The following is a 27,734-nucleotide window of genomic DNA, read 5'->3' on the forward strand; positions in this document are numbered from 1 at the left end:
AAAGGGATCTTGGACAATTGAGAGCGCAATCGCAATCAACCCCAATGCGCAATCTCACCCTTTAGGGAGGATCTTGACCGCAGCTTGCGCCGGTTCGCATTGTGCTGACACTCGTTCTTGACCATGTCTCTCATTCAGGTGGAAGAGTAAAGTTGCCCAACCGCACTGGAACGTGCTTGCGCTGACACGGACCAATTCTAGTCTGGTATCTTACCAATTGCGCGTCAGCTACCTCGGTGAGGTTGCTGATGGCGTCGGCGAGCGACTGATTTCCTTGAATGACAACTTTCTCAATACTGCACCTTTCAAAGCTGCTGGATGGCGCACCAATCCTGCCCTCATCAAGCGAACCCACTCCCCGCCGATACCTACAGCCACTGCCTCGGAGTACTTTCAGGCCCCGCCTCGATTCGGCCTCACCCTCGAAGATGACGTGGAGGAGGGCGGCATGCTCACAGGCGGTGGAACAGAGACTCCAGGGCCAGGAATCGCAACGAGACGGAGGAGGGAGAGGCGGCGAGAACGCGAAATGGAAGAGGATGACAGCAGTGATCTAAGCGATGAAAGTGATGAAGAGTCGGATCAGAGGGCGGCGCAGCAGATACGATTTGCAAAGATGCCACTCAGAAACCGCTCAGGGTCTTCCCCAATCCAGTCTTCGCAGTTACGACAGACGGCAGTAGTATCACCGCAGAGGCAAGCTCCAGGTGCTCGAAGGGGTTCGCAGTCCGCGCTCGAGACGGTCAAGGAGAGGGCTCGTCGCGACACTGTCACTAGTAGTGAGGTATCCTCAGATAACGAGTTTGACAATTCCGGATATCGTAAGCACAAGGACTCTGCGAGGGCGGCAGCTAGGTCTGCCAGATTACAAGCCCGAATTGCAGAAGAGCCGGCGCATGGGATTGAGAGGATACGGAGCGAACCGCTGGCAGAAGAAGAAGATGACTCTGATCTATCTGATGCCTCGTCAGCTTTCGTTGAGAGTGTGGACTCGGCATCGATTCTGGCCGATGTAGAGAACACGGTCTTGCCTGCTTCTCCGGGACAGCAGGTCGTTGGTACTCCTCCAAAGCAGCTGCTGCGACAATCTACAGTACGGAAACCCCCAACACAACCACAGCCCTCGATATCGCTGGTCCTGCCGCCGCCTCGACCCATGAGTACTCTCAGGCCCTTGAGTATGATACAGCCCAGAAGTCTCTTGGGTGATGCTCTCAAGGCCAAGAATACCAAGCCCAAGATGCCTTTGGAACAGTTTGCTTCTCTTTCTGGAAAAGGTGATCCAGATCCACTATCCATCCGTATTTACGCTCCATTTTCAAAGACGTCCTCTAAACCTTTTGAGGTCCCCATTCGGAAGAATATACAAGACCCAGATGGCAGCTTCAGGCCAGTCACTGTTGCAGAACTCATTGGACTAAGTCTTTGGAGATACCACGACGAAAAGCTCGAGCCCCCCATTCCGAACGATAGACAAAACGTTAATTGGTGGACGCTACGTATGGTGGATGGAGATGAGGTAGACGATGACTTTCCACCTCTGGAGAGGAAGAAGCCGGTCAACTCTTTCACCACAGCAAATAATCGAGGTGGTAGATCACGAGGCCCCTCCAAGATGTACGACGACTTTGGTCTGGTACAAGCATCTCAAGAATCATTCGAGGAGAACCAAAAGTTGACGCCACAATTTGCCCAAGAAGAAGTGGCCGTCGAAGCTGTGAACGAGGAGGCTACGCCTAAGCCTACTTCTCAGTTACCACCACCTCCTGCTTCAACCCGTCCAAAACCGAACCCAATCACCAATACAATGTTCCGCATTGAGACGGCACATGCTGATAGGCCCGCGGCACCTGAGCCCGCACCAGTTCCAGCAAGCAGAGGACAAAAGAAACTTCTCAAGATCCATATCATGTCTGCAGATGTGGCGCCAGGGCAGATGCTGACACTGGAAGTCACAACGGATACATATCTTGCCGAAGTCCTCGATATGGTTTGCAAGAGGCGGCAACTTGACAAGAACACGCACGTCCTCAAACTTCCAGTCTCGGGTTCTGTAGTCTATGTCGACCGGGCAGTATCATCGATTGGTAATGTAACAGACTTGGAACTACATCGCAGACGTTTTGCAACGGATGGCCCACTCACCATCACCGGCTCGCCCATTGGCTCTTCACCGAAGCAGCACATATGGGACAATGCCCTTGCTGCACAAAAGAAGAAGAAAGACAAGGGCGCACCTCATCCTCTGGCTCAAGAGGCAATGAAGCTGGACGAAGTAGGCAGCAGTGACGTTAGTCTGAAGAAGTTTGTCGTTTGGAAGAAACAGACTATGCGTTTCGTTGGCAATGAGCGTCTCCTGACGATCGATGGCGAGTACGTGTATATACAACCATCTTCGGGAGGCAAGCCCACACGAGAAAGTGGGAAAACCACGAGCGTACATTTCAGCAATATCCTCAACTGCAGCACCTCGCGCAAGCATCCGGGCACTCTCAAGGTATGTTTATTCGCTTCTTTTGGTTACCGCGTATTGAATACTGACATGCGGCGACTTGCAGCTATATGTCTTCAAGGATAATTCGGCAAAGCGTACAGACTATGAGGCAAAGAGTGCACAAGAGGCTGCTGAGATTGTAGCCGAGATCAAGAAGGGCTTTGCGCCATATAACAAAGATTAGCTGTTGTAGAAAGGCAAGCTGCAAGAATCTTCAATTCCGCCAAGACTTTTGTTGGTGATCAACCCTGCCCTCACGAGTGTCGTGATGTAAGGTTTATGCCAAGCGATGCCGAGAAAATGGCTGGCGGTGCCACATACGAATCGGGCAGCTACTGCGACAACCCCTGCCTTGATTTGTTTGCGACAACAAATATCAGCTCAACAGTCGGTGAGGCAGCCTAGAATACAAATCTTGGCCACATCAGAGATTGTATGCCAGACCTGTGGACCTCACCAGACTACGATACAGGTTTATGAGCCTCGACAACATAATTAATGATGTTTACAATGACAGCATTTAGCTTCATGCCTTTGGCTGGTCTGGCCCAGATCTTCGTGACTGTGGCGGCAGCCGCTACAACAAAAACAACCAGCAGCGTTGCCTCATTTCTCCTGCCATCGCGCTCAACTCCCGCAGGCGACCATATTTATGCATCAGTCATCACCTCGGATGCCACAACTACGCAGTACCTGCTGGCCTGTCAAAGCCAGGTCTCGGCGACCTCTTATTCATGCGATGGTGAATTCAACAGCCTGACCCTTACCTATGGCCCAAGTTCAATGCACCTGAACCTTGGCCCTTTGGTCGGGCTGGAATACGATTGTCAACTATCACCGGCGGTCTGTACAGTGACGAGCTCTGGTATTGTGGCAACTAGTACTGTCGTGAGTCTGGCTTCAGCAGAGATGTCTCAGTCGATGACGCCTGTCACGGTGTTGATGGCGGCTGCATCCACGACGTCTTCGTCCAAGACGTCTTCATCCACTTCCACAACCACGAATGCCGCAACGACTTCTGGGGGAAGCGAGGTCTGCAAGAGAAAAGTAAAGAGTGGAAGCGACGGCAGCACTAGCGGGGATGACGGTTCAACGTGCTCTTCTGGAGGCAGGTTCGAGCTCGGCTTGGTTCTTTTCGGTGCTACGGCAGTTGCTGCCTTGGTTGGGGTGGTGATACTGTGATACTAGTTGTCAGCAGTGATTTGAGTCCAGGCTGGTTGGAAGGCGACACGGATACTGTACCAAAGTGGCTTGACCTCTCTGAGTACTCAAGGCAAATGCAATCGATCCAATCATTTATCCGAGTGGTTTGTGGTACTTGCGTGTGTGATACTCTGTTTGCCCAAGCTGCGTCTGTCTGGTGGGGAGAGTTGGGTTGATTGCCCTAAAGACATGACGCCGAACTGTGAATCGAGGACAGTTAGGAATGCTGTCTCTTCTCGGGTGATTTACACAACTACGAGACATGTAAAGTTGTTTACTAAACTACAACCTCTACAAGACTTGTGGAGAATTTCAAGAGCGTCCACGGTTGCTTAAGCATGAAGTCATGTTATGGGTCGGCCTTTGCAGGTGGAACGGGTATCACTCAATCAACATGGTGTGACATGTCACAACGGCCAGAAACGAGATAATGGGAAAGGGAGTCAAACGGTGATCTCGGCTCGCTGCAGGGGGATAACAATGAGAATCGCTGGTGGAATCTCGTTGCTGGGCTGCAAGTGATCGATCTCGTCATGCAAGTTCCCTTACAAGAGGAGTGCAAGGACGGGGGGCATTGATCCGGTCCAAACCTTTCAGAGAGAGTCAGCCAAACTCAAGACGACCAAGACTGGATCCAAGGCATCAAGTTGAAATCAACCATCCAGGTATCTACGAAAGCTCGCTACGGTTGCCCCGTTGTCTGATTCCTGGTTGCCCGGTTGTAATTTGATGCGCCGTTGCCCGCTGCCCGCTGGTATCAGTCCTGGCGTTTTTCTTTATCTGCCGAAGCAACGCCTGCCAGCTGTTCTGAATCAGTAATCGACAAACGCGTTCCTGCATAAAAAGGATAGAGGTCGAGCGCCGGCGGTTTCCCATCAGTCGCAGCCGTCACCCACCCCCCGTCTGTTACTATTTCTTGACCCAAATCCGCCACTCACCAATCTTTTCCCCCTTCCCATCCACCACAAAACAAGCAGACACTCAAGCAACTTTTGGGACTCTTGAACTACTACAGCTTCTATTTGTTTCTTTTCAAAGCAAAGCAAATCATCGTATTTCACTTCATTCTTCCAGAATCATCTCCACTGTTGACATCAGCAGAGATCCGAAGCATCATTTCGAGCCTTCGCCCCGTTGGTCACACATCCATCAAGCATCAATCGCCCATCCCACACACATCCCAATCGTCACTTGTCAACTTTGATCGCCAAGATGCAGTTCACCAAGAACATTCTTCTCGTCGGCATTTTCGCCACTGGCGCTCTGGTAAGCAACTTCCATTTCCATCTTCCACAACCATCAGGCGCATCGCAACCATTTTTCTTTCAGCGACAGCCCAAATTCAAACAACACCTTCTTTCGTTCACTTTCATGCTCTCCCATCTAATGTAGACTTAATTTGCTAATGGTTCATCTCATCCTAGTCTGCCGTTGCCCGAGGTCCCAACGCTGTCAAGGTCTTGGCTGTCTACGATGAGGACTGCGACTGCACCACCACAACCACTGTCACCATGAGTGGTAGCATCACTCTCACTCCCACTGATGAGGGTGTCGGTGCTTCCACTTCTATCTGCACCACCAGTGGCGACAATGTCACCCCCACCAACACTGCCTACACTCTGACTACTGCCACTTCTGAGACTACTGCTTCCTCTGAGATCTCTACCACCACTGCTACTACTGAGGATGGCAGCTACGGTGGTGGCAATGGCCAGGGCGAGGACAGCACCACTAGCGTCTCTGTTGGTACCTTGACCTCTGTCATCACCACTCCTGGCGTTCCCGCTACCACTGGCACTGTCTCTGGCACTGCTCCTTCTGGAGTCTCTACCACTGCCGAGACTGCCACTTCTCAGCACTCGACTACTGGTTCTGTCACCCAGACCTCCACTACTCCCGCTGGCGGTGATGCCACTGAGACCCTCAGCGCTCCCTCTTCCAACAGTGCCACTCAGGGAACTTCTTCTGCCCTGGGTCTGTTGGCTGTGGCTGCCGTTGCCCTCTTCTTGTGAGGAGTAGACACTCGCTTCTTCTTTCATGTAGGCTTTGGGGCCAGCAAGTTTGCAAATAGGTAATGGCGTCACACAGGTATGGATGGTTTGGTTTCAGGCAGGAAAGAGGCTCGCTTTGAGAGCATGGTACACTGCATAAGGAGTTTTTTTCCCCCGGTAATTGCATACTCTGAGAATCGGAATGGTAATCTTTAGTCGCTTATGACGACTCTGGCATGAGAGAAACGATACAGGCATTGGTAGACTCGTTTCTTATGCAGATAGAAACATTCTCACCAGATAGCTGGTAATAAACTATTGATCAATACTCTCTTTGTCGATGCTGCGAAGTAAATTATGTGCTGCCTCGAAGAATGGGGTGGCATACTTTATTATTATCTTATGTCTTGTTTATCTGATCCAGCGGAGCGTAATCTTTTGCGTTAGCGACAACAACAAACAATAAGGGTCGGCGCGGTCTGCTCGGACAGCCTCGCCTGAGGAAGCAAGTTGGTAATGGTCCTTGAATCTATTTTTACTGGCCAATGGAAAACCCGGTGCATCAACACGCCGCACTCTCTAGCCTCGTACAACAGGTGCAGACTCCCTGGCGAGGGCCACGGCCCAGCTTTCTCGACTGGGAGACAGGAGGACCGGTCCAGCCTCCACCGAGTTGGTCTTTGAAGCCTAGAAACCTGGATTGGGATCCGACGTTTGTTTAATGCCATGGACGCTAGTATACGGTTCACCTCATGCTGACTGTAGAGGCTTGGCGATAACGGCCACGTCGAAGCCACGAGTCAGTCGCGATGATTTACCAAGTTCGTCTGTGTTTTGTATGATCCTCGTCTAGCCTGACAGACAAGAGAGACGCTAATCGATCCTTGGATTGGACATGTTGCATCAAATTGTAGACGTGGAACTGTTCGTGCCAAATTCTGAGGTCAGCTTTCTTCTAGTCCTACATGGCACAGCTAATGGTCTTGTTCGACGATCATCACTGATTCTTTACATGGAAATAGGCTTGTGTCATTTCAATCATTCCCGGATGTATTCTGGAGCTGAGGCGAAACTTGCACCGAGTCGTTTGGCGGCTTCTTGGCAGTCGGCGTGCTTGAAGTACTGGCGTCGTTATCGATGAGCACCTAGTGCAGTCATGCTGGAGCTACATTACTGGTCACATTGAAAAGGGGATCTAAATGGGATATGTCTCTGCACTAGGATCGAGAGAAGTATGTACATATGATTACTTGCCTTACAATACTGGCAATGCATCAAAGGCTATTGCAACGTCACGTCGCATTCGGGTTGTGGTGACAGATCCCGACGCTGGAATGCATCGCAATCCCAAGCCTGGCGCAGAGCGTCGACGAATTATGGTCATGATAATGGATTCCAACTATTTTGGCCTGGCTCGTGGACATGGCAAGCAAAGACCTACCCACAAATGGGAAAGGTAAGTTTTGGTTGCTCATGATCCGACCCATGCAGGCTGTGCTGACCTGCAATAACGGCTAATTTAGCTGCAGTGCATGTTCGGTTGCTCTAAACATAATTCTAGTCGGGGTACAGGGCAGTTGTTTTTTGCATGCATGCATGTCGGGTGGCCTGCTGCTGCTTCCCCCAGCCCGTCAGCATAGCCTCGAATTTACGCCATAAGCACCAAAGACTTGGCCATTCCAGCCAATCCCGATGCTCGTCGTTTATAAACAGCCCTATGAACGGCAGCCAACACTAATCCGGCTGGCTGGAAATCCGGAGGAGGCCCATATGCCAAATTACCCAGATGGGCTGGTTTTTCCTTTTCCTGACAGCGACAGTCAGTTGAGCCGGCCGAGTCGGGTGATGAGTGCTCAGCACCCGGATCTTGACCATACCGAGCCGGGGTAGTTTGATTGTTGCACTGCACCTATTTTGGGACTATACCAGGCAGTAAACGTGATTGCAAAGCAACAACACCAAATATTCGCGGCTGACGCCAACACTGCAAATATGGAATGTCTTGTAGGACAAACAGGTCTGTATATAAGTCCCAGATGACTCCGAGCAAGTATGTTTTCCTCTTCTCTATCATCATCAACAACATTCACAATCTAATCAAAACTTTCAACTCTTTTTTTTGTTTTTACCTTTTCATCTTATTTCCTATTTCCTTATTTTTTGGGTTTCCTTGGAAAATACTTAAAAACAAAATCAAAATGTTTGCTCAGACTTTCACCACCGCCTTTCTCATCGCCGCTGCCGTCGCCGCTCCTACTGGCCCCAGCACCACCACCGGCACCAAGACCCCGACGCGCACCGTCCCCTTGACCGGCGTCACTCACACCGTGGCCGCCGGCCGCGGCGCTCTGAGCTTTGAGCCCAACAACATTGTCGCCGAGATCGGCGACGTGGTGGAGTGGCACTTTGCGCCGCGCAACCACTCGGTGGCCCAGTCCTCGTTTGGCGAGCCGTGCAAGCCCCTCAAGGACGCGGCCACGGGCCACGAGACGGGCTTCTTTTCCGGCTTCAACTTTGCCGTGCAAGAGGGCCAGAGCGCCAATGTGTTCCAGGTCGTCGTCGAGGACAAGACGCCCATCTGGTTCTACTGCTCCCAGACCAACGGCAACCACTGCCAGAACGGCATGACGGGCGTCGTGAACCAAAACTTCAACTCGCCCAATACCCTCGCCGCGTATAATGCCCTGGCCAAGGTCTCGGGGACTAGTGTTTCTCCGGCTGTTCAGCAGCCTGTTGGAGGTGTCATCCCCAACCCCAACCCGCTCTCTGGTTTCTAAAAAGGCCGTGAGGAATACGTATAAGTCGTTGGACTCGATGGTTTGAATTTGGAGAGGGCGCATCGGATGCATGGCGACGGTTGTTTTCGGGATATCATTTTGGGCCGCAGGACTTTTTGATTGGCATGGTATTGGCATGGCGAGGGCGTTTATCATCTGATTTCACTGCATTTGGGTTTCTAGAGAGAACTTTAGATCACTAGAAGTACATTCGCTGACCAAAAGAAATTCATGGCTTCGGCTATACTTACATTCCTTAGCTACTACAAGTTCTTCAATTATATCGCTGTATCATGTGAAATATCATTATAAAAAGCATTGCACCAGACAATGAGTATGCTTCTTCTTAACCGACCGACTTGATAGTCACGCATACAATCAACATACCCAAGACATGTTATGACCTAAGCATATGGCACTGAGTCTATATTTGTTCTATATCCGATGGGGGTATATACAAATTAAAATGGAAAGCAATAGTACACTCGCTCAAATGCAATAAACCGCAAAGTTAAAGAGATAGATATTTTGTAGGAAAAGACGGGCCAGCTAAGAGACATTCCAAGTACCAACCATCCCAAGGTTTTACATCATGCCAATCGTATCGGCTGACAGAAGACGTATCGAAGGATAGGACAAGGGATGTGTCTAAGCGGAAAAGGTGAAACCGCGGCGGTTGTTGTTCTTGTTCTTCTTGCCCTTCTTTCCATTGCCACCAGTGTTACCAGTGTTGGCGGTACCATTGGTAGTGGCAGCCCCCGTGGCCACGGCACCGGCAGCGCCGGCGGTAGCGGCCGCGGCGCTGTCAATGGACAGCAGGGCGTCGACGGCGGCGACGCCCTGGTCTCCCTGGGTGGGCGCCTCGACGTTGGCGGCCTTGGCGGCGTCGAGGTCCTTTTCGTTTTGCGCGACCTGGGCCGTGATGCCCGAGACTGTCTGCAGAGTGGAAATGTTCTCGGGTGTGTTGACGTTGGGAGTGGTGTCGGTCTGCTGCACTACAATGACAACATGTGTTAGCAATTGCCCATCAGGGTAGATAAATGGGTCTGAAGCAGCTCTTTCAAGTGATTTGTCTGAGCCTGCTCTCTTGGAGCACCAATTTGGGCAATGCTTGATCATGAGATCACCCAAAAAAGGAGAGACATGACATTATAAGTGACTTACCAGCTACACAACCACCAAACGGGCCAGCGGCTGCAGAGTTAAAACACCGGATTGTGCAGACGTCACCAGTAGAGGCTGTATTGATAATTGAGGTTAGCTTCTAGGTTAATACCCATCTAGGATCGGGAAGCAGCCTCACCTCCAATACACTTCAAATCAGCAGGTAGCGTAGCCACCAGGGTAATGGTACCATCCTTGGCATCCTGCTCCGAGACAGCGAGCTGCTTCTGGCCAGTGGCGCCCTGGACGTTGCCGGCCTCGTCGAGGTCGCAGGTATAGGGGCCCACGCCGTCGTCATTGAGCTGAGCAATGGTAAACGTCACGTTGCTGCCCGCGGTGACCTGGGTAACGGTGCCATTGGCCAGCTGCGTCTCGGTGTTTTCGCCCACGTCAATGTTGCCGGCTAGCAGCGTGCGTCCGCACTCGTTGACCACATTGGTGGTGATTTCGACCGAGTTGATAACGTTGGCATCGGCCTTGGTGAGGTCGACTAACTCTTGGGTCAGTTTTCTTTTTCCTATGTGAATGGACTGTTCTGCTCACCTTGCAGCGGCAGACTGGCTGGTCCAGCTTCACCCTGAGCCTGTTGAATTACACCTTGTGCGTGAGCCAGGGCCAAAAATGCCGGAGCCACGAAGCAAGTTTTCAAAAATGAAGGCATTTTGAATTTCTGATCTGGAGAGGACGAAAGAGAGGTTCTGGTCGTAATATAAACTGTGCCCGGCACGATCAAAGAATGAAAAGAAGTGAATAGCGGTTCCACAAAATAGACCAGCTTACGAAGAAAAAAAAAGAGGAACCAGTCCTTCTGTACCCAGAAAATAAAGATAAAGTAAAGTGGGTTGAAGAGAGAACAAAAACTGGCGACTTCATTCCTGCATCCCCATGGGGGGACGGGCATTGTTTAAATCACTTCGGTGGTATACGATGCAGTCCCATTTTACAGCCCACCCAGCATCCCAATTGAGCATGTCTCTTGAGCATGGTACCCAGGGTTGATCTGCCAAGGTCCCTCCCGTCCTCGTCCTATCCTATCAGATGCGTCAGACCGTTGGAGGAACATCAGATCCACACAAGGAGGGCATTTGAGCCTGGTTAACCAAGGAGTCATGTAGTCGACGAGGTAGCACTCTCGGGGAGAGCCATGTCACTTCTGCGACGATCTTCTGCTACGGCTGCCGTCTCGTGGGTGGGGAATAGTTGGGAATAGTCGCCGTGATTACAGGGGTCTGGGACTTGCCGAGATCTTCACAGACCCGCGACAGGGATCCTGACGTTTGAGCCGCAAGCAAAAAAAGAGTCAGTCTGGTTGAGCAATAAGCATTGAGATGGTGGCTGGCGGCTAGTCAGACTTGTTTGTCTTTTCTGTTTCCATGAATCAGGATGATGCTGGTTGTTGTTCTTTGCTCTTGAGTCGGAACATAGAAATAGATTATGCTTGGAGTTGCCAAAATCTTGGTGGATCACCCGCCCTACTAGCCAACTCTAAAATACACAATGCTCACTAATAAGCTGGACGAGTCGGTTTATACAACAAACTTGGGGGAGGTCTTCATGAAACCAAATAAAGGCATGTGGCAGGTCGTGAATCAAAACCTGCAGTCGTATTTCATTGCAAGCAAACACACCACATGGTCACACCGTCCCATATTTTTATTCCCGAAGTTGTCACAGTCTTGGAGGTTATGGGCTGATGGCGAGCTCTTGGCAGCTTCATGTCTTCCGCCAGACCCCTGCTCAGAGTGGAGCACCGCGTTGCAGGTGGTTTTCAGGGTCAAGAACACTCTTTTTTCCTTTCTTTGCGAGGCTCGATCCTTCTCTCTCGCATGCCATGAGGTCCAGTTTTTCCCTTTCTCTCCCTCTACTTCTTTTAGAACTTGAAAATAACGTTATGGAGAAAAGAGGGCCACGTATGCATGGAGAAGTGGAGCGGCTTTACTTGCATTCGTGTTCTGGACTTGCATACAATATGAGCATAACGGTAATTGACATCATCAATGGTCCTCAAGCTGACATTTTATGAAACCATCGCCAATATACAGAACAATTATTTAGTCATTACGAATACTGCAAGCTGGACTTGGTGTTATTGAGTCGGACCAGAACAGGAGCAGCGCCATAGTCGTACTAGTCAGGTCAGATGCACACACACGCAGTGCGCGCAGTCTAGTGACCCAAAGAATATAGCCTTGAATGTTTGATGACTTGAATATCGAATTATATTTGACAAGAAGATTATGCATCCTCGGTCAGTCTCAAAATCTTGGCGGCATTGCCTCCCATGACCTGCTTGACTCCTTCATTATTGCTGCCCAGTGCCTTTTCGACCGCATTCTTATTCCAAGTCATGCTCTCCCACTCGCCCTGCTCATCGCTCTGCAATGGGGGGAAGAACGGGTGGTCTGTTCCAAACATGAGCCGGTCGACACCGCTCGCATCGATGGCCGCCTTGAGACCGACTTCATTGTAAATGACAGCGTCAAGGTAAATTTGCTCCTTGAGGACCTGCCACACGGTCCTACGCTCTGGCGTGACCTTGCCCTCGCGCACGAGGTGGCCATCGTGTACGATGCAGCTCTCGATACGGCCCGCGAGGAACGGAAGGGTACCGCCGCTGTGAGCGAGCAGCATGCGTAAATCTGGGACTTGGTCAAACACGCCGGCCAGGTACATGCGTGCGACGGCAATAGTAGTCTCGAGCGGGAAGCCCAGCGCCAGGGGGAGAACGTGACCGTACTCGGCGGTGGCACGAGGACCCCAGACCTCGCTCGGCAGTCCATAGTGCGGGTGCAAGAAAATGACGAGGCCCGCTGTCGCAATGGCCTTGAACACGGGAATCAGCGCCGGGTCATCGAGGCCCTTGCCCAACCCCGAGGTTCCCAGAATCACGCCGCGGCAGTGCTTGAGCCCCTTGACGAAATCAACGTGCGCCAACAGCACGTCCTCCGGGGCCGTGAGTGGCAGAGTCGCGAAAAAGAAGAGGCGGCCCGGGTACTCCCCGCACATGGCCTCGAACTCGTGGTTGACGTCCTCGGCCGTCTTGCCAGCCTCGTCCGAGGCGACAAAGTCGAGCCACGGGTTGGCGAGCGAAATGACGGAAATGTCAATCTTGTGCGTGTCCATGAAGTGAATCTTTTGCGTGAGCAGCGAGTAGTGGCTGGTCACGGGCCGGCCCGGCAGGTTGGCCGACTCGCCCTGCGCAATCTTGTCGAGCGACTCGGCCTCGGCCGGCAGGATTATGTACCGCGGGTCCTTGGCCCCGGCGAAGCGCCGTATGAGGGGGATCTCGGAGCGCGACTCTAGCAGCTTGACGTACTCTGGGGGGTACATGTGGGTGTGGATGTCCACCACGGGGGTAGTGGTTGAGGACATTTTGGCGTGGCAGATGAGGGGGTGGTTACAGCCCGGCTAAGATGAGGAGTGCCCAGATGTGTCCCAAAGAAGTTGCGAAAAGAGTCCTGGTACAGTCTGCCGATTCGAACCTGGAGTTTCCCCTCGCTTGGAAAGTCTTAAACGATTGTTGATCAAATTGAAGCCTCTGGATGGTACAACTATCTAGACGTTGGAGACGAGCAGTAGTATGTGAGGGCCCTTGTGATATTCCGCTATCAGCCTGTCTAATCCGCCGTATTTCGTAGGTGTTCCGTTATAGGTGTCCACCGCGGAGTCCTCCGGTGGTGGGGCAGGCGGCGATGCCCCGCGACGAGGAGTTTATGGGCGGGCAAAGCTAATACTCGGTACTCTGATTGCCTGACTGGAGCAAGAGCTTTGGTTTTTGTTTTTCGCCAATTATTGTATCAATTTCTGTCTCTAAATAGATATTTCCAGATCCTGGTCTATGCTTTGCGTTTCGACCAATCTAGTCTTTTTTAACCTTTAACTCGACGAATTCCCCCGTGTCCACCAAACTAACAAATGTATTCTTTGCCGTTTCCCTTGCTTGGCCCGTCAACTCAGCAAGTCTTAACTGCTTCTGAGTTTCCGCATCTACAGAGTGTGTAAAAGTAGCCAAGACGTCGCTCTTCCAGGGCTCTAGTCTCCTATGGTTCGTCTCAAGGATTGCAAACAGAAGAACAAGACAAGCTCCCACGACAACGAGCAGGGGAAGTATCAAATACGCCCATCGTACCCGTATATGGAGGGCCCATTCTTTCTGTTGGCCAGTCTGCGTCGAGTCCGACTGATCACGCATGAAAGTCGTCATTCTTTGCGCCATATTTTCAAATACCGCGTCGTAATCTTGGGTCTGCTTCGTACCAAGGACCTGTGCAACAAAAGGATATAAAGTTCCATTGAAGCCGGTCCTTGGAATAGGCCATGATACCAGCTGGCCACTGGAGAATAGCTGATCAGTGACGGCATACGAGGTTGTCTCTGCCGAGGACTGACTTATATTGAAGGCCATGATAGCGTCCTTGGGAAGCCCGACTTGACGTGCTCGTTCATCAGACCAGCGGAGCTGGAGATCGAATCGGTGAAAATTCACCTCGGAGTTTACCAAGGAGTTATTGTTCCAAGATTCATACTCTGCGAAAGTGCTCGCCTCCATACCCACTTCCCACTCTGGCATGCCTGGTTGGTATGATGCCAAGTTTCTGTCCGACCATGTGTCGATTACAGACTCCTTAAACACACCATTGTCGACTCGCGTTGCAAAAGCTTTGATGCAAAAATACAAAGCACATTCCTTGGCCAAGGGGTTTAGATGATATTTATCTGGAAACCGAATTATGCCGACAGCTGCGATGAGTGTGTTGCTCTTTTGGAATGAAACCGTTAGCCCGGGATTGGAGACGGCTGCTGCAGCCATATCTGCAGTTTCAGCAAAGATTCCCTTTTTTTCATCAATTGATTCGACGTATGGTAATGAGTACAATGTCTTCCCGCCAAGTATCTCGTTCTGTTCCAAGGATGCTGTCACGTCGTTGCAGGTGCTGCAGATTGCCAGGGTCGAGTAAGGTGCCCACGTACAATTGCCACTAGGACAAACGAATGAAGCCATTGGCTCGGTTCGCTTTGTGTCGTTCCCCAAACCATCTATGAGAGCAGCCGTCATGCCCACATCAGGTATTTTGGACCAAATAAATCTATCAATAGCGTTTCCTGATGGCAGTTGGAACGATCCAGCTTCTCCTCTTGTAGTGAGGTAAGAGTATGATCCGACATCGAGACGTTCGCATACTCCGATGGTTGGAGGCTTGAGACTGTTTGAATCGTCTAGCTGCCCATCGTAATCGACTATTGCTTGAAGAAATGGATCAAAGCCTAGAAGAACAACTGTCATGAGAGCACCTAGTACTGACCAGTGGCTGAAAAGGTCAGCGGCGGCCGTGTTAGAGTTTGTATACTCACTTACCGAGCAGGAAGCCAAAACAAAAACACAAAACTTCCCAGGGGCCCTCTACTTGCGTCTTCAAATTTTTCAAAACCTTCTAGACGGCCGGGTTGCCTTTTGAACCAATTCCACTTGGCTTGACCAAGACAAGATCCCATTACGAATCCCAGTGGTGCACGAGCGACGGCACCCAGAATGGAGATGAGTGCGTTAAAGGAGATCAAGAAACGCCATTTATCCAAAGGTCGATTATTCGCAAGGACCAGGAGCACCAGAAGCGTCGTCATTGCAGTCAAGCTTAGGGCTACAGCACTCATCTCGAGCTTCCACGTATGAGGAGACTTTGGTCGCGTTTCCTGATCCGTTTTGACCGAGCCGTCATTTCTGGCATCGTCTTGAGTATCCAGACTTTGAAAGCCGTTTATACTAGCGGACCCGGAGTCCTGACGAAGGAGTGGAGAAGAGTGTGTCGGAGTTTGATGATAGGTCACAAATGTGACCTCTGCAGTCTGTTCTACAGATTCCCCGTATCGTGCCGCCTCTTCAGATGGGATTGAATTCCGTCTGCTGCTTGGGGCCGACTGCTGCTCCAATCCACCCGGACTTTTCTGGTGAGAGTGATTGGCTCTCGTGGGACTGTGAATGATTTCGTCCATTGTGACATTGACGGCGGGTATCAAGCAAAGATCGTCCGTATGTTTGCGATACAAGTACCTCTGAATATTTCTTGATCTTCTCTGCAGAGGCTTATGTATCAACCAGAGTGGCGAGATTCAGCCAGGGTACTTTCGGCCACTACAAGTTCCACTGTATTACCAAGCGACAAAGAAGGCTCAGCCCCTAAACACGCCATTTTTTGACTCACACGCATATTGCCGTTGCTTTTTCAGTGAACCGTTCGCACTATTTTCGGCATACAGCTTTACACGACATTAGTGTCTCGTATCACTAAGCGCATAGCTGCACTTGCCTTCATGTACGGATGCACGTTGACTCGATGATCTTGCGGCTAAGGCTTTTTCTACTCTGTCGATGGCGCAGGTCAAGTTGGTTCTGCGTGTCTCGGATGCGAATCATCTCGTGATCCTGATTACATGATGGCGACGATCAGAAGAAAAGTCCAAATTGAGAAACTAGTGATCAGATCTTGTATTTGGCTTTCCCAAGCTAGGCGAACAAAGGGTCAATGAAGAGGGACAGCCTCATTGCTGGACAGCCTAGTGAACATAAGGCTGAGCGCGCAATGTCTACACATCCCTCAGCCCCATTACTTGAACATCTGAGCGAATGATCCTGCGTCCATCTGTCCTTGAAAGGCTCTGCTGTTGTTGATGGCATTCAGCTTTCCAAACGATTGATCCACGCCTTGTTGTGCCTCGCCGACGATTCCCTGCATTGCCATGGACTGGTCTGTGTGCAAGTCACCAAAAGTTTGACCAATTCTCTTCTGCTGGAGTGCCTTTAGGGCAGCTTGGTTGGACTCTTGAAGTGCTGTGGTCCGTTCAAGGCTTCCTTGATTGTTTTCTGTATCGCCTTCTCTCATGTTGTCTTCGGTGGTTCGTGGTAGCACGTCTGTAGTCGCAGATCTGGTCGACAATTCTGTTGACAGAGAAGACAGGGCCTGCTCCTGCGCTTGAAACCGCGAGCTCAACTGTCGGACATCCTTGGAAGTGTCATTGGAAACGATTCTGCAAAGAGTGAGCCATAATGGTATTCAAGTTCGTATCTTATTAGGACGCACAATGTAATAGTCCCTGTCATGAGATGAATCGTCCTTTGGCAGTCACTCAATTCCCCGTTGAACGTGAGTATTCGTGACTCGTGAAAGGTGATGGAAAGCCTATCACGGTTGCTGAATTTTGAGTCTGTCGATCGACTTGTGTACTTTGTAATGATGGCGCTGAAACCTTTGCAAAGCTCATTGGTCGCTTGCAGTGTCTTTTCAAGTGCGATTGATTGCAGTATACCGCCGAATTGAGCTTGCATGTGTTCGTTTTTCTCCAAGGTTTCTGTCAAGATTTCCAAGGAGTTTTGCGTGCCAGACAGGAGAGTCTTTGAGTGGGCGATGGCCTGTGGCGCATCGATTAAACCATCGATGGTTCTATAGGCGGCTTGGGCAGTTTGCGCTGCAAGTGTCGCAACGGCGATAACACTAGCAGTAATGCTCAGGGGGTCCATGGTGTTGAAAAAAGGATGATTCGGAATGCGATGACTCTTTTCATCGTGCATGGGCAATCAATATGCAGCCTTACCGAATCCCAGCCATTCCATTCGTGGATGACCAGACATTGCCGCATGTGTGATTTCCCCGCTCGGTTGCCTGAAAGCTCAATACCTTTCCATTTCTTTTCTTTTCCAACTATCTTATTCTCACGATTTTCGAGCGACCCGTCCTCATGGCGGAAGGCCTGCAAGAAGGACCGATGGCGAGCCAGCAATTTGGCAACACCGTCGTCGACCATGGAAGTCGCTTGTTCCAAGGCATTGTACATGGAGATATACACCTTGGCCCCCGCGAAAGTCGACTCCACTCTCTCGACATTGCCTCTGGGGCCACATTCGATGCCGCCAACAAGCAGAATTCGCCTTCCTGTCTCGAGAACACAAGAGTGGATCTCCTTCAACAGATTGAGTCGTGGATCGAAAGTCACGACGAGAAACGAATATACTGGCTCAGGGGCATGGCCGGAACTGGAAAGTCCACCATTGCCTTGACAATTGTCAGCCGATATGCAGAGAAAGGACGTCTCGGTGCAAGTTTTTTCTTTTCAAGAGGTGGCGGTGATCTGGGCTCGGCAAAGAAGTTCGTTCCGACTATTGCTGCCCAACTGGCGGAAGCTGTGCCCGGACTTCACGAGTGCATCGACCGTGCTCTAGAATCGAATCGTCACATCTTTGACCTGGGAGTTTACAGCCAGTGGCAGAAATTGGTCCTTGAACCGCTTGCACAACTCGGCAAAGATACGGTTATGCATCCCATAGTGGTCGTGATCGATGCCCTGGACGAATGCGATGATGACAATGATATCGCTCTCCTGGTAAAGTGCTTCGAGGGCGCTACAACGACCGATAACAGTCCACTACGGCTATTCATCACTAGCCGGCCCGAGTCACTCATAAATCATGCGTTTGATGATATTCCACGTCATACACACAAAGATTTTGTCCTTCACAATATTGAAGATTCTATCGTGGATCAGGACCTCACGCTATTCTACCAAGACCGCCTTTCGAAAATAGCTCAACGTTTTCACCTTGATGCTACGTTGTACTCTGAGGGTACTATCCAAATCCTAGTACAAAAATCTCATCGTCTGTTCATACATGCAGCTACTGTATGCCGCTTCATTCAAGAGGGTAGAGGACTCGCTGGCCAACGCCTCGCTCTACTCATCGACAGAGGAAACGCGTCACTAAGGTCCGAGAGGGAATTGGATCAGATGTATACAACTGTCCTTACACACTCATGGTCCACGTCAGCACACCTCGAACCACAAGAAAGTGCTGATTTGAAGACCTTGTTCAGTGGCATTGTCGGCTCAATTGTGGTGCTGTTCGATGTTGTGAATGTACTTGAGCTGGCAACAATCCTTGACAGATCAGTAGATGAAGTTGGTCGGATATTGCGTTCATTCCACTCGGTACTCGACGTTCCCGAGGAAGCAACAAAGCCTATCCGTCTTCTCCACCCTTCCTTTCGAGATTTTCTTCTAGACCGATCAAGATGTAAGGCGGAACCCTTTTCCATCAACGCCGAAGAAATCCACCGTCTACTCCTTGGGAACTGCCTCCGTCTAATGAAGTTCCACCTCAAGCGCAACATATGCAATCTCAATCACCCTGGAGTCCGCGCCCGCGACGTACCCAAAGCGACTGTGAGCGATTCCATCCCTCATGAAATTCAATATGCCTGTCGTTATTGGCTTCATCACTTGCAAAGAATTGGTTTCGATGCAAATGTGAATGACCAACTGGAGAAATTTTTCACCACTGATTTCCTTTACTGGCTTGAATGCCTTTCGCTACTCCACCGACTGCCAGACAGTGTTACCATGATCAGGTTATTGGACATGAGGCTTTCTGGCTCTACATCACCTGCACCAGCTGCGTCATGGATCTCAAAAATGAAGCTGAAGTGGCAGGGGAAAACCAGCCGGCCGCCCTCACTATCCGATATTGTTCACGACGCGATGAGGTTTTTACTCTATCATGGCTCAATCATCGCAGAAGCTCCTTTACAAATATATTGCTCAGCTCTGGTGTTCAGTCCTGATATGAGTATTATACGAAAACTTTACTCGCATCTGATTCCAACATGGGTCACATGCCAAAACATAGGTCGTATCGATTGGAGTGCTCATCTGCAAACTATCGCTCTGAGATACGCTGGCGAGCAAATTATATTCTCGCCTAACGGTCAGCTGATTGCGACATCTTCCAGTGGATATATACAAGTCTTCATTGCAGCAACAGGAACAGAGCAGGCGAAAATTCTGGTCCCATACGAGGCCCATCATAGTCGAGTGTCCGTGGCATTCTCACCAAATAACCTCTTTTTGGTGTCTGGGACAAGCCATGGGGTGATACAGGTATGGGACGTACATACAGGAGAACAACAGTTGGCAGTCATTTGGCCAGATCTCAATCAGGACGATAGGTTGACAGCTGTTGCATTCTCGCCAGATGGCCAATTAATAGCGGCGGCAAAGAATTGGAAAGAAGTCCGTCTTTGGGATAGGAGCACAGGTCAAGAACACTGTTTCACCTCGGGAAACTCGGACTGGCTGAAGCGCATTGTGTTTTGTGATGATAGCTTCTTGACTACTACGGGGTCGAATAAACAAACCCGCACCATCCGGCTTTGGCACAAGGCTCCGTATCTGGTAGGCGAAAATCGGGACACACACCTCGCAGCATTTTCATCAGATCTTCGACTAGCAGCAGTATCTCGTCGCATCTCGTCTGGTATACAACTCTGGGATATATCTACATCAGAACATATGCACAGACTCAAACGACCATATTATCTGCTGGATTCCTTAACCTTTTCGCCAAACAGCGAGATTCTAGCGGTAACATCGTCGGCAAACATCACATTGTTGGACACAAGCACTGGTACAAGACTCTACGAATTTGAAGACAATTCTTCCGTCAACGCTCTCGCGTTTTCCCCGAACGGCCAGTTGGCCTCGGTGTCTAGGGACAATACCATACGCCTTTGGAGTATGGTTCAAAACTGGAAACAACGATCAATCAAGGATGACACAATCCGAACATATGGCAACGCTATCGCATTATCGCGCGACGGAAGCAAGGTGGCGTCAATCTCGGGGTCTTCCCAAGCGATCATCCAAGTTTGTGGTAACATGGCGGATCCCATGTTGCACGTGTACAGAGTCCCTTGGAAGAATTCTCCCTTCTATAATGCGATCAAATTCTCTGATGATTGCCTCTACATAGCAATTGCACTACCTAGTCGTGGGGCAGTTTTGGACGCTGGTACGGGCCATATCCGATGGTCTATACCACTCAGGGAATATAGGCAATTTTACAAAGAGAAATTCCCTGTGTCCCTCGAATTCTCGCCGGACAGCCGACTGATCGCCTCTCAAACAAGAAACATGTTAGAGGTCTTCGATGTCGTGACGGGAAAGTTGAAGTACGACTTCGAACGGCCCCCTCATCTCAGAGAAGAGGATAGGAACTACGCTAGCGCGTTTTCGCCAGACAGCTGCCTGCTTGCATGTATGATGGGTCATGAGGTCCGTATACTGGACGCAAGTACAGGTCAGGTAAAACACTGTGATGCATTGAGACCGGGATCAAAGCACACTATCTTCTTGACAGGCGCCATCCAATTTTCGCCAAATGGTCGACTGATTGCAGTGGGAGGGGCTTTTGATGCCATCACCCTTTTCGATGCGGTGACTGGGAGGTCGATATCCACGATTCAGATACTTTCGCTCAAAGCCGTTGTGCGCATCATGTTTTCACCAGATAGCCGACTGCTGCTGTCCCTCTGTAGAACTGAGCAGGCCAGCCTTTGGGACGTGACTACAGGCAAATTGCTGTACACGATTGATTACGCACACTGGAAGGATATCATCGTGACCTTTTCGCCGGACAGCCAACGAATGTTCTGGAGTACTCGGCGCGGCAACATTTATCTTTGGGACTTGGTCAAGTGCGAGGAACACTGGATCACCTGGAACTTGCCCATTCTCGAGGTCATGTCGGTCTCCCCTTGTGGGGCTTATCTCATCACGGAACGCGGCACTCTTGGGCTGCCTTGGCTTCGTCCCCATCCATTATCTCACACCTTTGCATTTGAGGATTGGATAACAAATGATGGAAATGAGCTGATATATATCCACCACGATTACCGGGACCGCGTGCATTTTGTTCAGGGAAATTCCGTCTTCTTTGACAATCGGCCGGGTTCTTTTCTTCGCATCAACACATCGTCTGACTTTGCAGTTGGCCAAGATATCCCAAAAGATCGGCACAATCGAGAGGGTTCGACTTCTGGTGATGGATGATTACATAAACCCTGGTGTTGTCAAGCGAAACTGGATGGGCTATGACATGTACATTACGAAACGGCTATGCTGTGAGATTACATTGGAAATGACTGCGGAGAAAGTGCATGGGCATGGTTATCAGCCACTTAGGCGCAATATTCTGTATAACATCTTAGATACCCAGTTTTTTTAATACCAATTCCTTTTCAGCCAGGCATAAAGCATCTTTTCTGGGTGAGCAGCTCGAGTCTTTGCACGGTAAGATATTCTATTACTGGGAATGTGTATGGATATCGAATCCGAGAACAGCTAGTTTGCCCACCTGCTCTGGTCGGTGGGCACTTCTACTGCTCAAGACTTTGTCGCACGGCCACAACGTTTTTATCGAAGTCATATGCATCAACAGCAAGGTCGTGCCAAAAGTTGTCATGCGCGAGAACAATGATTTATCATTTGCCGGAGCATGGGGCGGCGCGGCAAGCGAGTGAGTAGCCAGCACCTACCCAATCGTAAGCAATCCCGTGTGGCCTGCCGACGAAGTCCACATCCCTAGGTATCATAGTGAGTGCAATCACTCAAGGTCCCGGCGGAGCTTGATCCTGTAAACTTGCCCTGGCGAGTATGGATGAAATACTCAATCAAATTATCAAGCTTAGGCTATATATCATTGATGAAGAACAAGCAGAAATGCTGAGTTGTCCAAACGTGGGCATTGTATAGACCCTGAAATCCCGAAGACAGTGATCATGTCTAAGCTAACAAGGCAACCCTCACGTATTATTGATAGACTAAGGCGGTAATCAGTAAATATCTACAACGTCCGCATGTCAATACTCTGCTGCTACTGGATTTCTTTCATTGAATAGCGGGCAGCAAATGTATGCAAAGGATCTATTAGTCCTTCAGCACTCTTGTGTGGCCCATAAAAGCAAGGATACGAATCCAGCGCCCGAAAATGCCCTTTCATTCCACTCCCCTGCCGTGATATTTTGATCCTATTCAAGCAATTGAACATCATATTCGCGAATACGGTATGTTCCGTCTACACCGGCTGCAGCATCCCTGAGCTCTGCGGAGCCTCGACGGCGATGGTGCGCCAAAGCCGGAAGGAATATACTTGGATAGGAAAATCTCGAAACCCACCAAGAAGCCTTGAATAAATAGAAATCTAGTATTCTTTCAGCGTCGATCTTCGACTTTTTCTTTAGCAAAGGCCGTCGGAAAAGCAACCCCAGCAGGTGACGAACCCCAAATTGCCAAAGGCTGCATATGATAGCAAGTCTCTTTGGTTCTTGATTGGATCGTTTACATGTTGCAGAGTCGAGTGACTTGGCGGACGCGCATCAAGAGGGCAACGCGAAAAGTCGGAATCACCTCATATGTCCTCGGGTACAACCCCAACCCACGATCCCAATCAAGAGTATTGCTTGCATTATGCAGTGATAAGACAATTGCCATCCCTATAGCTTGGGTATGTCGTATTTGTGTAGCCCACCTCGTTGCATAGTATTAACGGTCGAATACAGGAATATCACTATTGTCCCCCGCTCTTGTACGACATCAATTCCTTTTGTCAAGCAGATCAACACCATCTCGGGTTGTATACTCTTATTGTGATTCAACTCGTCCAATGAGTGTGGTATCCGAGTATATCAGCCTGTGGTTTTATTGGTTGCAATTATATTTGTTTTCGTTGCCATACATTGAACGGCGATGCATGGCGATGCTGCCCAATCCTGCGAGCCTTACTATCAATCCTGCCATCGCCCGAGGAAGGTCCAGTTATGAAATGCATACTCGATTGTACGTGGAAACCATGTTCCTGTTTCTCATTCAATTGAGGTGTGATGCATTTTTCTTTTCCTGCGCCAAAGACGCGTCCATTGAATCCAGTGTCTAGCAGTTAAAATCAGTCGGCCGATTATAAATAAGTGAGAGCATGGTACATGTTTCAATGACCTGCGCAATGGTTGACTACTATACGCTCCTGCCTATCGAAGCAAAAACAGTGTATTACGAGTTCCATTTCTTCCTTCTCACGTCGTCATTATGGATTTATTCCATAATACACTAAATCCACTTCTTCAAGACCATGGAGTTGGTGGGATAGCTATTTTCGTCATCGCCGCTGCATTGGCCAGCTTCACAATCTGGACAGCTGCGCAGTGGTACCGCCTTAGCCATGTCCCGGGCCCACTGATTGCATCCCTCACCAGCTTGTGGGCATTCCGTGCGTCCCTAGGCGGGCAATACCATACGATTGTGCAAGAACTCCAAGAAAAGTACGGCAAAGTTGTGCGCATTGCGCCTAATGACGTGCTTATTTCGGATCCCGATACTCTTTGGAAAATCAACTCAGCTCGCTCTCTCTGGACCCGGGGTGGCTGGTACGCAAGTATGCGGTGAGTGTATACAGGTCTCATGCATGAAGGGCTACTGGGTATGAAGGCCGTAGTACCTAAGCGTCTAAAGAGGTTGAAGTCTGCCATCTATTGTCCAATTTTCCATTCCTGTATCTAATGTTTCATCACTTGGGCACATCTGAACTATTGCATTTACTATTGCTGCTGCTTATATGTAAGCTTATTCGTCAAGAGACTGACCTTGATCTTGCACAGGTTCAACCCCTACGGCGACTCCGTCTTGAGCGAGATAGATATGGCTGCCCACGACAAGCGCAAAGCCAAGCTTATCTCTGGTTTCTCAGGCAAAGGCCTTATGGACATTGAAAGCAGCTTGGACCTACAACTTAGCATTCTAGTCGATGTGCTGAAGCGAAAAGTGAGCCAGGGCAACGGCCAGGCCGTTATCGATATTGGCCGCGTGCTCCAAAACTTCCAGGTCGACCTTATAACTCTGACAGGGACCGGCAAGGCATGGGGCAACTTGCCTACGGATAAGGACCATTTCAATTACCTGGAAGACGGCGATAAGTCCTTTCAATTCATTCAGTCAACTGCCATGGTACCACCCCGTAAGTGGTCCGATCTTCCAATTATGAATCTATACACAAGCTGGGATTGCTGCATGGGCAATCTCGAAATCGCTTTTGTCGGCGACTAAACAGGCACCATTAACTGATGCTATGTATCATTGGACAATATATACTTACATAAGCCAATCTAGTCCGACACCTGTTGTTCTCTCCTCTCTTCCTCCGGTTATTTGGCAGTAAACCAACAACTGGATGGCTGGGGTCAGCAATTCCGCTTCTTTTGTTATGCATAAGTTAATCACTGCGCTAACTGTTTGTTCTTCTTCTTCAGATTCCTGAAGAGTGCTGTTGAACGGCATACAGAAGATAACAATGATGAAAAGCCATCAGACACAATGCTAGTAAGATCCCAGGCTTGAGAGAATACAGGATACCAAATGTTTGATAAGAGGCCATGCTAATACTATGTTTCTCTCAGGCCGAGTGGTTGAAGCACAAGATATCGCCCCTGGAAGCAGAGCTTGATCTCTCGATCCAATTGCCCGCGGGAACCGAGACTTCGATTGGTACTATAAGAGGGCTACTGTTGTACTTGATGACTACACCACGTGTTTATTACAAAGTCAAAAAAGAGATTGCCGAAGGTATCCAAAACGGTCGTATTTCGAGTCCGGTCACAAACGATGAGGCCAAGAATCTCCCGTATTTGCAGGTATGATTTGCAACCCGATCCTTTGGAATATGTACAAGCGCTTCTGGGATATGGCTAACGCGTTCTTCTCTTGCTACACCAGGCCGTCATTAGTGAGGGTATGCGTGTCGCATCGCCAATAGTCGCCGGCTTCCCGAAAAAGGTCCCTCCCGGAGGAGAGGTTATCTGCGGCCAGATGCTGCCAGCAGGCACCGATGTTCACGCCAACTACGTATCAATGATGCGCGACCGCGATATATTCGGCGACGACATTGAAATTTTCCGACCTGAACGCTTCATCGACGCCGACGAAGCGACCATTGTAAGGCGCCGCAAAGTCATAGACCTGAATTTTGGTTACGGTCGATGGCTATGCTTGGGCAGGATCTTGGCGATTCTGGAAATCAACAAGATCTTTGTCGAGGTAAGTAGATTACCCAGACTCCTGCTGGTATATCCTAGAGACGTAGCCACTGACCCTATTCTCTCGCTAGCTGCTTCGGGCTTTTGACTTTCAAGTCGCTAACCCCGAAAAGCCTTGGAGGCGAGAATCGGCCACCACAACCTACATCCAAGCCTTCATTGCCCGTGTGACGAACGACCCAGTTGGCTGATATTTGAACATCGGGGGCATGATACCGGAATAGGATCATTGTAGTGTTGATCAAGATCATGCTTTCCCATTGGAGTTTGAACTGGTCTAATCGGGGTGTCAAATGAGTGGTGTAATGATCCGTGTTACCTACCTCTTATTAGTTTGGATGAAGTGCAGGCTTATTTGGGTGGCCCCAACTAAACACCGGGGAGCCCCGTAAATTCATTCACTAACGTGCTGCAACACACTATAGGGATCCATTATCTACCATCTGATAATAATTGATTCCGAGCCGTGACTTTCAAGTCGCTTCCCAAATTCTTGATTACGTGATGAGTTACAAAGGGAAGGCTAAGAATTTTTCTCTTTTTTTCTTGCAGTCCCTTGAAACACCCGAAACTTACGATTTCGACCTGTGAAGGCATATCCTGAGGTTCTTGTTGCGATCACCGGCGGTTATCGTATCTAGATCTTAGAAGCCGTCGGAGGTCAACGACCCCACATCCCCCGGGAGCCATCGACAGCTTATCTGGCGGGGTATCATGTGTCGAGACTATTTATTAACAGAGCTGATGGCGCTCAGCCGTCGCAGAGACGCCTCGGGCCTTTTGGTGAATTGCCGTGTGATTCCTTATCAGCGAGAAGCAGTTTGTTGGACGTACCTTGTCTTGAAAAAATCAACATCAAGCAAGTATAAGCAAGGTCGGATTCTCAAGTAAGCCGACAGCTATACAAGTTCAGCGCCAGCGGCTTGAGATAAACTCTACTCTGAGCTTCTCCTTATCTACCGGCGCTCTTGTGACAAGACGTCAAATCCCTCAGTCTCTTCTCGGAACAGCAGAGTGTCTACATTACAAAGATGGAGAAGGCAGCAGTCAAGAGCGAGGGTCTTGTGATCCCGGTAGTTTTACTTCATATCCCAAGTACTTGATTCGGTGTACTGATACACCAACAGCTGATCGATTTCTCCAAATTCCTCAATGGAAATCCAGAGCAGCGCAAGGAGACGGCAAATGCGATCCTCAATGGATTCCAGACTGCAGGATTTGTCTATTTGAAGGGACTGCCCTTTACGTCGGAATATCGCCAGAGCATTTTTGACACATCGGCCAAATACTTCCGGTTGCCAATGGAGACCAAAATGTCGCACTGCTGGACAACAGCGGCAGCAAACCGAGGCTACTCGGCGCCCGGCCGCGAGAAGACGACAAACCTGACCGATGCCAGCGACGTCGAGAAGCTGCGTCAGGGCAACCCGGACCTCAAGGAGTCGCTCGAGATTGGTCGCGAGGGCGAGCCGGACCACCCGAATCAGTGGCCCAAGGAAGAGGGCGAGCTGGTCGACTTCAAGGCCACCATGACCAAGTTCCACGACGAGTGCAAGGGCCTGCACATGGAGGTGATGCGCGCCATTGCCATTGGTATCGGCCTGGACGAGCACTATTTTGATGGCTTCACCGACGTTGGCGACAACACCTTGCGCCTCCTCCACTACCCCGAGGTTCGCAAGGACATTTTTACCATTAACCCGGGACAGGTTCGTGCCGGCGCCCACAGCGATTATGGCAGCATCACCCTGCTGTTCCAGGACATGAGGGGAGGTCTCCAGGTCCAGAGCCCCAACGGCACGTTTGTCGACGCAACGCCTATTGAGAATACGTGTGTGGTGAATGCAGGTGATCTGTTGGCAAGATGGAGCAATGATACCATTAAGAGCACGATTCACCGTGTTGTTGAGCCACCCAGTGGAGATGCTGATGTGTACCCTGCCCGGTATAGCATTGCGTAAGTCAAGTCGCAAGCAGAAATTCCATTTGGTGAGGAAGAGTATGATCAGCTAATTTATTGTGCAGATACTTTTGCAATCCCAACTTCAAGAGCTACATTGACACGATTCCCGGAACTTATGCTGTCGAGACTGACAAGAAGTATCAGGGCATCAACAGCGGTGTTTACCTGGAACAAAGGCTGGCGGCCACATACTGATGATTTTCATATTTGGAGCTGTGGTAAACATTTTGGTATGAA

The 27,734-nt window shown here is 49.9% G+C and overlaps 11 protein-coding genes across 11 annotated transcripts; 7 read left to right on the top strand and 4 right to left on the bottom strand.

Annotated features, from left to right (window-relative positions):
• Positions 1–123: 123 nt before the first annotated feature.
• Positions 124–2,678, top strand: PFICI_11733 (uncharacterized protein; the record flags this gene model as incomplete). Its single annotated transcript, XM_007840314.1, has 3 exons — positions 124–146; positions 202–2,497; positions 2,559–2,678. The coding sequence occupies 3 exons, from the start codon at positions 124–126 to the stop codon at positions 2,676–2,678; spliced, it is 2,439 nt and encodes an 812-aa protein (XP_007838505.1).
• Positions 2,679–3,403: 725 nt separating this feature from the next.
• PFICI_11734 (uncharacterized protein) lies at positions 3,404–3,676 on the top strand (the record flags this gene model as incomplete). The annotated part of the gene is made up of 1 exon (XM_007840315.1): positions 3,404–3,676. The coding sequence occupies one exon, from the start codon at positions 3,404–3,406 to the stop codon at positions 3,674–3,676; it is 273 nt and encodes a 90-aa protein (XP_007838506.1).
• A 1,233-nt stretch (positions 3,677–4,909) lies between these two features.
• PFICI_11735 (uncharacterized protein) lies at positions 4,910–5,709 on the top strand (the record flags this gene model as incomplete). The annotated part of the gene is made up of 2 exons (XM_007840316.1): positions 4,910–4,963; positions 5,122–5,709. 2 exons carry the CDS (start codon positions 4,910–4,912, stop codon positions 5,707–5,709), a joined length of 642 nt encoding a protein of 213 aa, XP_007838507.1.
• A 2,177-nt stretch (positions 5,710–7,886) lies between these two features.
• PFICI_11736 (uncharacterized protein) lies at positions 7,887–8,465 on the top strand (the record flags this gene model as incomplete). Its single annotated transcript, XM_007840317.1, has 1 exon — positions 7,887–8,465. The coding sequence occupies one exon, from the start codon at positions 7,887–7,889 to the stop codon at positions 8,463–8,465; it is 579 nt and encodes a 192-aa protein (XP_007838508.1).
• A 648-nt stretch (positions 8,466–9,113) lies between these two features.
• Positions 9,114–10,290, bottom strand: PFICI_11737 (uncharacterized protein; the record flags this gene model as incomplete). The annotated part of the gene is made up of 4 exons (XM_007840318.1): positions 9,114–9,460; positions 9,630–9,704; positions 9,769–10,119; positions 10,173–10,290. 4 exons carry the CDS (start codon positions 10,288–10,290, stop codon positions 9,114–9,116), a joined length of 891 nt encoding a protein of 296 aa, XP_007838509.1.
• A 1,574-nt stretch (positions 10,291–11,864) lies between these two features.
• On the bottom strand, positions 11,865–13,001 carry PFICI_11738 (uncharacterized protein; the record flags this gene model as incomplete). Its single annotated transcript, XM_007840319.1, has 1 exon — positions 11,865–13,001. The coding sequence occupies one exon, from the start codon at positions 12,999–13,001 to the stop codon at positions 11,865–11,867; it is 1,137 nt and encodes a 378-aa protein (XP_007838510.1).
• A 487-nt stretch (positions 13,002–13,488) lies between these two features.
• On the bottom strand, positions 13,489–15,620 carry PFICI_11739 (uncharacterized protein; the record flags this gene model as incomplete). The annotated part of the gene is made up of 2 exons (XM_007840320.1): positions 13,489–14,938; positions 14,986–15,620. The coding sequence occupies 2 exons, from the start codon at positions 15,618–15,620 to the stop codon at positions 13,489–13,491; spliced, it is 2,085 nt and encodes a 694-aa protein (XP_007838511.1).
• A 611-nt stretch (positions 15,621–16,231) lies between these two features.
• Positions 16,232–17,142, bottom strand: PFICI_11740 (uncharacterized protein; the record flags this gene model as incomplete). Its single annotated transcript, XM_007840321.1, has 2 exons — positions 16,232–16,652; positions 16,706–17,142. The coding sequence occupies 2 exons, from the start codon at positions 17,140–17,142 to the stop codon at positions 16,232–16,234; spliced, it is 858 nt and encodes a 285-aa protein (XP_007838512.1).
• A 218-nt stretch (positions 17,143–17,360) lies between these two features.
• On the top strand, positions 17,361–21,503 carry PFICI_11741 (uncharacterized protein; the record flags this gene model as incomplete). Its single annotated transcript, XM_007840322.1, has 1 exon — positions 17,361–21,503. One exon carries the CDS (start codon positions 17,361–17,363, stop codon positions 21,501–21,503), a length of 4,143 nt encoding a protein of 1,380 aa, XP_007838513.1.
• Positions 21,504–23,534: 2,031 nt separating this feature from the next.
• Positions 23,535–25,725, top strand: PFICI_11742 (uncharacterized protein; the record flags this gene model as incomplete). Its single annotated transcript, XM_007840323.1, has 7 exons — positions 23,535–23,887; positions 24,104–24,459; positions 24,612–24,702; positions 24,752–24,821; positions 24,899–25,132; positions 25,215–25,535; positions 25,606–25,725. The coding sequence occupies 7 exons, from the start codon at positions 23,535–23,537 to the stop codon at positions 25,723–25,725; spliced, it is 1,545 nt and encodes a 514-aa protein (XP_007838514.1).
• Positions 25,726–26,565: 840 nt separating this feature from the next.
• PFICI_11743 (uncharacterized protein) lies at positions 26,566–27,692 on the top strand (the record flags this gene model as incomplete). Its single annotated transcript, XM_007840324.1, has 3 exons — positions 26,566–26,607; positions 26,662–27,491; positions 27,560–27,692. The coding sequence occupies 3 exons, from the start codon at positions 26,566–26,568 to the stop codon at positions 27,690–27,692; spliced, it is 1,005 nt and encodes a 334-aa protein (XP_007838515.1).
• Positions 27,693–27,734: the final 42 nt, after the last annotated feature.

This window comes from Pestalotiopsis fici (assembly GCF_000516985.1).
Source record: "Pestalotiopsis fici W106-1 unplaced genomic scaffold PFICI_Scf_9, whole genome shotgun sequence".
Lineage (NCBI taxonomy): Eukaryota > Fungi > Ascomycota > Sordariomycetes > Amphisphaeriales > Sporocadaceae > Pestalotiopsis > Pestalotiopsis fici.